This window comes from Solanum verrucosum, unplaced genomic scaffold, assembly GCF_900185275.1.
Source record: "Solanum verrucosum unplaced genomic scaffold, falcon-dt-bn FXZP01000278.1, whole genome shotgun sequence".
In the NCBI taxonomy this organism is placed as follows: Eukaryota; Viridiplantae; Streptophyta; class Magnoliopsida; order Solanales; family Solanaceae; genus Solanum; species Solanum verrucosum.
The window spans coordinates 4315896-4326360 of record NW_026020332.1 but is presented as its reverse complement, the minus strand read 5'-3'; the positions used below and the strand labels follow the sequence as shown (position 1 = coordinate 4326360).

Below are 10465 nucleotides of genomic sequence, written 5' to 3'. Positions count from 1 at the left end.
ATCACATTAATGAAGATTACCAGGATTCTTCCTATAACTAGTGTCTATTACCCAATAATCACTTCTGCTCAATGCAATACATAAGCACTTGCAGCAAAGTTTCAAGATGGAAGTTAAACACATGTTAATGTCAAAAAGATGTCATGCAGAACATCCATTAATCTCAGTAACCATTTTTGGTGTACTACAGATCTCATGATAGATAGATAATATCCTTTGATTAGATCATTCATTCATTTGTTGAAACAAAAAATTATACATAGAATATCTGTCCAACATTTAGTAGGCTCTCATGAGGGACATTGAAGATTACACTATTTTCCCTGCATATTTTCCTAAGAAACGCATATATATAGTCGATAGCAATTTTCTTGTAGAACCTAGAGTCCCTCCTTGCTCTAACCACAGTGTTTCCAAGAATGTGTACAACCCCAGCATCTCTACAACGATTTAAGAATTCCATTTCATCCGCTTCTGCCTGGCTGCTCTCACGGCCTGATGATGTGACTGTGTTGTTCCCTTGAGTAGGAGATTTAACAGGAATTATTGAGTCCACTGTCGAACTTGTGAAGTCATTATCTCCTGTAGTTGAGTTGCCATTACTTCGCAGTAGGTAACTCGCTGAATGCTGAGTTTGCTGCCCGTATAAGCTGTATTCATCGGAGTCAGAGCAACCTTCCATCATATTCTCCAGCCGGACAAACAGGAAGAGGTTATCAAATAGCTTTCTCTCGAACTCCTCATCTTTCTTATGGAGGTCTTTGTAACCATACCTTGCAACACAACGGAACATGTGAAAACTCTTGGGTCCTATGCGCTTCATGAGGAACCTCTCGTCTTCTGGAACAGTGTAAACTGGAAGATACTTCACACAGACAAATACTACAACTGAATGTACAGCTGGCAGATTTGTGATGAAGTGAGAAAAGATATGTGGCACTCCACTAGCTAGCTCGGTGTAGACAAGTCCTATCCCAGGGACACGTACAAGTCCTAAGCTGGGGCCAAGCCCAAGAATCCATGCCATTGATACCTTGCTGTGCATTTCAAATTCATAACGTTTCACAGTTCCGTAATGCCAGACATACATGATGACAAAAAAAGCTGCAGCAATCACAAGTGGAACCCAACCACCCTGATCAACCTTAAATAGCACCGCAGAGAAGTAGGTACATTCAACCACCAGAGATAAGAAGGTGAAGACAAGGACAAGAACCCAATGGCAGCGCCAAACTAATAACATTATTAAGGTCATGAGGAATGTCGTCACCAACATGACTATCACAACTGCCGTTCCTGTTCAAGAAAATGCTACATTAATATGTAAGTTTCACGTGAGGTGTTCCACATGGGGTTAATGTCAAATGCAGGACTCTGTTTCAGCCATCCTATTTAATTTTACGTGTTACATCTTCATTTAACAGGTCATTTTTATGCAAAACTAAGTCTACATATCTAAGTTGTTTTCTTTTAGGGTAGCACTATCCTACCTTATCTCATCTCAGCTTCATTTTCTTTACAAGACAAAATTTGGGTAGGGTAGAGCTTGACGGGGATAAGAGAATAAGGCAGGGGGGTCTTTAAAATTCAGATGAGAAAAGAGTTGTACGGGAGAATCCATGCTATTTAAGAAGTATAGCAGCAACTCCCCAATCCTAACGAAGTAGTTTTTCCAGAATCCAATGAACAACTCCATGCTTATTAACCTTGCAGAGCATATATTATGTTTTACTTTTTGACAATTGAGATTTTGCTCGGATGGTAAGCACCCTCCAACCCTAAGGTTGTGGGTTCGAGTCACCAGGGAGCAAAAAGGGTGGGAGCTCCTAAGGAGCAGTAAGAAAATGTCTTTTACTAAGTTAAAAAGCCTTGACTCTCTAAAATGCTTCTCTGTAGTTCAAATTTTGGTTGACTTCCCCTCTACTTTCTTCAATTATATCATCTTCAGTAGCATCACCATGAAACCCAATTTTGTATACTATCGGTTGATTTATCTATAATTAGGATAAACAAGTATGTGCTCATGGCAGATCCCTGCTACAAAGCGATTGCTACTGAAAACTCCTCTCTAATGTCATCCTACTGTTCTCACACGTAAAGGTCCTTCTAACATATCCTTAAGCAGCAGTTTCAGAAACCACACAACCAGCCACATCACATTTATCTGTATTTTGCATCAGGTAAAGTCAAACAAAATCAAGCAATATTATATTCAACACACATACTCACCATATGCGTTGCCAATTTGGCTTTGATTTCTGAATCCAGCAGTCACAGCGATGCAAAGAACCATAAGGATCCAATTTATATCAGGAATGTATATCTGGCCGAGGAACTTCTTTGATGTATGTACTACCTTGACTCTTGGGAAACAGCCATGTGCCAGAGCTTGCTTGATTATTGAAAACGTAGCGGTGATTGTTGCTTGACTTGCAACGATAGCAGCTAATGTTGCAACAATAAAAACTGGCCAGTATATGCTATCTGCATTACCAAAGAGATGATCTGTCAAAGACATTACAACTTCACACTTTAGCTTTTGGTGTCAGCTTCACTAGTAACAGAATTTCCATTTTCTTTTAACCCTTGTTTTTCAAAAAAAGGGCAGCAAAATGCTCCCTTCTAAAGACTGTAAAAAACTAACGTATAAATCGGGTACCAGAGTATTCAGACAACTATCCTTAAACTTTGAGCAGTCATTGACGACAAAAATGGTAGTGTAGAATTGAGGCATAATTACTGGAATAGAGCAGGTCGCAAGTGTCTGACACATCACTAGATAAAATGGATGGATTATAATATTGGAATGAGTTCTTTAGATCCATCAGCTCCACGGTCAGAAATGGCCACGGAATACATTCTGATGTTTGGTGTGGGAACTCAACTTGGAAAGACAAATTCTTCATAATCTATTTTTTATCACAACTAACAAGGAGGCTACAAGCAGATCTTCTCAGAAAAGATGGATGTCAAGTGTAATGAAAATGCCCATCAACATATGAGTTGGAATGATCTCGATGTCTTTTCCCAGAAGATCTACAGTTATACTAGCTCTGGACAAGAAGACAACATTTGGTAAGGGTCATCATCAAAGAACTTCTTGGATAAGTTCTATTATGATTGTATTATTCACGGGGAAGGGGGTTCGAGGAAGGGACTCGAGGCCTATGTGGATACAAATATGGAAGACATGAGTACCCAAGAGAAAAGCTTTCTTCACCTAATTGTCTCATGGAAGTGCTCTCCTAATGACAGGCAATATGAGAAGCAAGAGGATGATAATAGTTAGTTAGCACTGCTTCTGTAAGGGAAGTGGGTTAGATACAATCACACATTGCTTTACTGTATCTTAACTACAGAGTTACTATCCTAGGTGTATGCCATGTTTGATGTGGCCTGGGTGCTACCTAGAACCGTGGAAAATTACTGGTGACTTGGAGATTGAGATATGAAGCAAGAGAAAAATGTGTTGTGGAAAGTATCATGTTTCTGCATTTTTGGCTGAAAATGGGAGAAAGGAACAGAAGCGTTTTGAAGGAATTGGAAGTCCGATGGGGAGAGTAACTATCTCTTCTTTATTCCATCTGTACTTCTGATGTAGAAAGGATACTCCATGTTATACAGATCAGTGGGGTGGATTTCTTTGCAAGCTTAATCTACACTCAACATAAACCTTGATGAGACGTCAACAAAAGCACCTTGACTTATAAAAAGAATCTAGTTTCCATTACAGTGAAAACATGGAATAGAATCCACATGTTATACAGATTTGAATGGAATTTTTTGAAAGCTTAATCTACACACAATATAAGTCTTGATGTGACATCAACAAAAGCATTTTGACTTATAAAGAGAATCTAGTATCCATTAGACCATTACAATGAAAACAAGGAGTGCAATCTAACAAGTAAAACTAATTTTCAAAGGCAAAGTTTAGTGGAGCAGGAAGACTGCAGTATCTTCAAGTATAACTCGAGCAAGGCGCATCTTTTGGGCCGAAGGGCACAGCACCTTAAGACTATTTTTGAAACTGGTAATGTTAAAAGAAAGGCACAGCACCTTAAGACTGCCTCTCTTAATTTATCATTTGTAGGAGAAAGGGTTTTTAGCTTCAGTAGTATTCAGTGCATGATTCAGTTTTGAAAGAGTATTCAGTGCATGATTCAAGAGTACTGCTTTCTGTAAAGGAATATTTTAGAGAAACTGGAAAATATTCATTGGATAAAATTTGGTCTTGGGTTCTCCTTTTCTAAACCGGTTTACCAACACAGTCTTAACTTGCAACAAGTCCATTCTAGCTGTCTCACTTTGTGACCAGAGTCGACATACTTTTTCTTTACTTCTTCCAATTCACAAAGTATGCTCTAATGACAAAAGTTAGGTAAGTTAGGGACATATCAGGAAAAAAGTTTAGAAAACTAGGGACATGCAAACTGACAGCTGTCAATGAAAACATACTCTAAGCTCTATTGACATACAACTCATTAGCATTCACACTACTAATCGATTTTGACACCAACGTGGACCAAAACCAATAGATGTAACAACATTTATTCAAGTTAAGAAAGCAAAACATGCCTGGAATAGAACGGTAGAATGCATCGACAACATGTTCCTTATTTTGCATGAGGTATGCTGCTTGCCCCATATATGTTAAAAGAAGGCAAGGGAAAACAATGACTGTGAAAGCAAGCTGTATTGCTGACACCGGAAAATGAGCAAGATCAGCAAAAAGTGCCTCTGTTCCTGAAGTAGTCAACAAGGAACTATCAGAATTCAAACGGTCATTCTTAACCATCTAAGAAGCTATTGAGATATGACAATTCGAAGAGATGTTTGTGAAGAGGATAAAACCTGTGATGCTGAGCATTATTCCTCCCAGGGATGTCCAACTGTCTTTCTTTCTCCTCCTAAAATATCTATATATGTACACAGGAGAAAAGGCCCTCACAACAGAGCTATCATATTTCCAGATGTTGAAGATGCCAATACCTCCTACTAAAAGAAACCAAAGCAGCACAACTGGAGCAAACAGCCAACCAACCCTGTCTGTGCCGTAGTGTTGTACGCTAAATAAACCAACTAATATAATGACAGCAACAATCACTACAACATCTGCATCAAAGGATGGATATTAAAGTCATGGAAAATGATTAAAACAGAAGCGGTTAAGAAGATGAATCAACAAAGGAAAAAAAGTGGTGTTAACAAATAAGTAGAATAGTACCATTACTCATCTTTGGATGGTCCACCTTGATCCCACCGGAAGCTGAAAGAACTGAGAATTTTTTTCCCGAATAAGTTCTTCATCATAAACTTAGAACATAAAAACTAATAGAAACATAAACCAAAATATAGAGTATAAATCTTCATAAGATTTCTCATACTCTATCACACCAGAACTAAACCATTTTCCTTTTGACTAAAATATTTTATTATTGTTAGAGAACAGTATTGAAAACATCCCTGAACTTGGCATAATTATTAGTTTCATTCCCGAACTATTGACAACCTTAAAAACACCCCTCTACTTGACTAACTAAACTTAGATACACGCCGAGTTTAGGGGTGTTTTCAATACTTCTCTCTTATTATTATAATTATAAAAAAAAGTCTCTTTTTAGTAATTTCTAAATGCATAAATTTTATTTTTTAAAGAATTAAAAAGTGTATTCTGAATTGAGAACAAACACAAAATAGATTAATTTCATACTCTGAATCAAGTCATTCTTTTCTAAAGGACTTAAGTGCCTTGATCTCAGTACTACGAAACACTTACTTCCGTTTCTAATTGTGGCATTGGCAGGAAACATATACAAAGAGTAAAGATACCATATAAAGTGGCATGCTTTACTTGGCTGGTAGTGAAAGAAGCTGCTCTAAACCAGGACAATCCGAGGAAAAGGGGTATATCAATTTGTTCAAGGTGCTACTTTTGTGGCCAAGAGGCCAAGACAATCAGCCATCCGTTCCTATAATGCAAAGTGACTAGTCATCTGTGGGACTTGTTCTCGACCTCAGGGATATTAGATGGGCAATGCCAGGATGAACAATTGACTTTCTATCATGTTGGAATGATGAAGGGGAAAAATACTACCAACAAAGCCAGATGGAATATTGTCCCAGCAGCTATTTGATGGACTGTCTGGAAGGATAGAAACTTCAGATGTTTTGAAGATACAGCTAGTACTATTCAGAAGATCAAGAAGAACTGCATTCTCCTTTTTTGTTTTTGGTGTGAAGCTAAATATATTGATGATCTAGATTCTATTCTACAGGTTTTAGATTCCTTGTAAGAAGAGCAAGGATTGTATCTTGGTTTTTGTTGTAAACACCTTTTGGCTTCCAGCACAATCTTTGTGCTGAAGATTCATATGACATACGGGAATATGTTACTTCCTCAAAAAATAAAAATTGTGGCATTCAATCGGATTAAACTTTCTCTTTTGATCAGAATTACTAATGAACACTACCACCTTTAGTTATCCATCATAGGCTATACGAGGTGTTGTCTCTACTAGGTTGTGCATTTTTATCGAGGGTTAAGCTGGTCCTTGATGGATTTAGGTCATTCAGGTTGCAATCATATCCTACCGATTGTAAATTTTTTCACCATAAACTAGAATAATGACCTTCTGTCAATCCAGTAGACGACAAGTAAAAGACAAGCTTCAAACAAGTACCTGATATAGCCGGAGTAAGAATTCCATCACCTATTACCGTGCAAGTGCCTATAACTACAAGAATAAGAAGCGAGTTCTTCCTGAACGGATATGCCTCCAACCATCTTTTTGTTTTTGCAGCAAATGAGTGCTCATGGAATGTGCTGCGACTATAAGTTGTCAGCTCTTCATCTGTCCGGTGTTGGTTGGGAATTGTCTTTATCTTAGCATGGCGACATAACAAAGAATAAAGAGCAAAAGTCCCACCTGAAAAGACATAAAACTCAATTTTATCCTCTTTAACTTTTTCATGCATTAATTAGAGAACATATCTTTCATATTGCTCTACAGTTGGGAGTTGATTTATGAAAAATGTAAAGCACATGAGAAAAAAGGAAATTAAGTTAACTTAAATACCAATATCAAATGAATGCATGCAAAATGCAAAGTCCTTAAATGTAAATGTAGAATGAGCTAAGTTCACTACCTTCATGATGTGTCTCTAACATTGTCAACATAAGCAAAATGATCTTAACTTCATTTATTGCAGTAAATAATTAACTTCAATTGATAGGCAAAATGATCTTTAAATTCAACATATAGTAACTGCATCTCCATGTGAAATTAAGATATACTTAGCAAACAACTATATATCTTAACAGTATTATCCAGCAAGCTTTTCTCAAATTGCAATACAATCTAAAATTTTCATTCACCCTTTAATCATTTCGACATTTTCAACTTCTGCAACTTCTTTGATCCTTGCCCTGTTCAATTTATTTTCTTTTTCTTCTGAAACAGCGGAGAAGTAGAGATTTTTAAGGGAGAGAAGAGAAGAAGTCTCTGTAAATGGAGATTTTTAAAAACAGACAATAACAAGGTCAAATCTTGCCCAAAAAGTAAAACATGGTCATCATCGCAGCCTCTTTCGCGCAATTACTCCAAAGGGGGGAAAAACAACATACTCACGCATTGAGACCTACGGCTGAGCATATTTTCAATTTGTTTGTGTAATTCATAAACAAGGGCTGTTGGTTAAGTTGCATCCTTATAGTTTCATCTCTATATCTCTATCTCTCACATAGACAGACACACAAACAAGCATACAAATCCTTTTGACTACTTCAACCCAACTTCACTGCTGAACTGCTACGTCAGTTTAAGCCAGAATTGAAGGGTTCTCTCCAACTTGACCAGTCTTGAAACTGCATTAACTGGACAAGGGAGCAAAAAGACCCAACCTGTCCAGCCAATAAAAAGGTGCCTAATCAAGTTAAGCCAGTAACATCCTGTTTCAACAATGTCTTAGCAACATTTCTCTTGAAAGTTACAGCTACCAGTGGAATAAACATTTCATACAGGAAAGCAGCTCAGTATGACGGCAAGCAAAACTTAAAAACCATGAGACATGCATAATACATAATCATCAACTAAATCAGATGAGTGACTTGAACTCCGGAACTAGCTTACCTTGACCATTGTCGTTTGCTCTACAAACTATGAAAACATATTTGAGGAGAGGGATAAGTGTGAGGGAATATATAATTAGTGAAAGTGCGCCAATGACATCCTCTGGATCATCAATTCCATGGGGAAATGTATTGTAGAACACATACAAAGGAGACGTCCCCAAGTCTCCATAAACCACTCCCAGACTCTGAAAAGCAAGCCGCAGAAGCAACAATGACGAGAAAGTCTGAATTAAGACAACTGAATCAGCACACTGGGAGAATGAGTGATCACAACAAAAAATGAACTCATAATTTACTCCATTCCGTAATCAACCAAATACTCACAATAATGGGATCATAAACACTCATAATAAGTAAAAACATGACTATAGAACATCTGTATATAGGTACCAAATCAATATTTGTCAATTGCTCACCAATAAGACATCATCTACTTTTGAGTTCATAAACATGAAGTCAACAGGTTTTCAACATGAAAAATTATCTTCCCACACCCTACCCTCCACCGAGCCACCTACCCCCACCCAAAGGGCGACAAGGAGAAGAAAAACAGCCTTCCACATGACATGAATCGAGAAACATGCTAGGATCAAAAGAGTAATTCAACCAACATTAAGATGAATTAGAAGATACAATAGACTATTCAATTACATATAACAAATTAGTCCCCTGAATAAAAGAAAAATATTAAAGCAAGCAGAAAAGAGTAAAAGTGCATCAATCAAGTAAACTAGAAGAAAAGCTACATCTTACCTTTTCTCTATACATATTTCTTAGTCTTCCTGCCTCTTCATCCATAGGCTGATCAAGCTTTTGGTCTAAATCCCACATGCCTCCTTTAGTTTCACCACTGTCTTCATCAAGCCCCATCCCTGAAGCCATCTTTCAAGACAACTATGATTCAAGAAGATGCAAACCTAATAGACAACATTCAACCACCTAACCTTTCTAATCAACCTAAATGAACACTCAATTCAATTCAAAGAACTGATCAACTTCCAAAATGAGTTTACCAAAAAGTCAAAACTGGAAATGAAACAGTTCAAGAACACCAATCATATAAATTTTTCATGAGTGGGGTCAGCTCGAAATCCAACTCCAATCAATAAAAGCCACAGAAAATCAAGAAACCAATTCAGAAACCTGTTTTCCCAATTTAGCTAAATACCCAATTCTCCTTCTTTTCCCAAAAATGGTTCAAAATTCAATTTTGAACCCAAATAAATTCAACTATGAGGAAATGAGAAAACCCCCAATTCATGAACCGACAGATAAAAGATGAATTTACGTCTGCACAAAGAAAAGTCAGTTTTTTGGGGGGTCTTTTTTTTTTCCTTCTTTCTTTATGTTAGTTCCTGTGCATCCTGCGGCTTCAACAGGAACTCATCTCCTCATTTTCCCCCTATATATGTGCTATGTTCCTCTCCTGAGGAAGAAGAAATTACGAATCAAAACAGAAAATTCCATCGTTTTCATATGCTTCTTTTGTCTCTCTCTTCTCTCTCAAGGTCAGATAGAGAGAGATGTCATATTTGTTCTGCTGGCGTGGCGGACAGAGAAAGAGAGAGAGGTCACCAACGTTTGGGGTGAATTTTTTTTAATGCAAATTCAAATTTAATCAACTTAGATATACATATTAACACATATCACTTTGTTTGAATAATTATTATGTAGTATTATTTTATAATGTATCATATAATATTATATTATTTAAATGAATACAATGTTTGGATATATTATATCTTCTTGTTGCATAATGTCATATATTTATAATTTGAATGATAAACTCGTAAGAAAAGTATGATACATAGAGCTACTATAAAAAGACAAGATAAAAAATAAAATATGATTATTAAATAATAAATACAGATAAAATAAGAAGAAAATATATGATCACACAAATCGATTGTTATATAAAATTGGTTTTTTTTGTAGTTTACTAATAATAAATTTAAACGATATGGTACAATAAAATTTGCGTAACAATCAAAACAAATATTATATTTAAATATATAATACAATATAATGTGCAATTAACAATAATCCAAACAAGGTGCTAATGAGTATGCACCTAAGTAAGGATTGGCGAATATCAATTTTTTCTCTAATGGTCATGTTTTCAACATAATTCAAACTATTCGATATCTCGTATCTAGTATTTTATTTTTAAAATTAAATTAATTATCTTTTCATATCGAATTATAATCGCCACGTATCAATCATCATTCGATAATTCATCAACCCTATATTTACTCCATATAATTTCACGAGCAATGCATCAACCTTAACATCTATGAAGGAAAAATAGTTCTTGCTTATTAATCAATCAAA

The 10465-nt window shown here is 36.3% G+C and overlaps 1 protein-coding gene across 2 annotated transcripts; it reads right to left on the bottom strand.

Moving 5' to 3' along the window:
• Positions 1 to 228: 228 nt before the first annotated feature.
• LOC125836549 (potassium transporter 11-like) lies at positions 229 to 9457 on the bottom strand. Of its 2 annotated transcripts, XM_049515730.1 has the most exons (8): positions 8888 to 9457; positions 8133 to 8358; positions 6684 to 6929; positions 5228 to 5278; positions 4855 to 5115; positions 4575 to 4746; positions 2230 to 2480; positions 229 to 1296 (listed from the first exon to the last, which is right to left on the bottom strand). In XM_049515730.1, the coding sequence occupies exons 1-8, from the start codon at positions 9014 to 9016 to the stop codon at positions 254 to 256; spliced, it is 2379 nt and encodes a 792-aa protein (XP_049371687.1). In that variant the 5' UTR covers positions 9017 to 9457; the 3' UTR covers positions 229 to 253. The 2 variants fall into 2 exon arrangements, with proteins under 2 accessions (XP_049371687.1, XP_049371688.1); XM_049515731.1 differs by lacking the exons at positions 8133 to 8358; positions 8888 to 9457 and adding an exon at positions 7628 to 7734.
• Positions 9458 to 10465: the final 1008 nt, after the last annotated feature.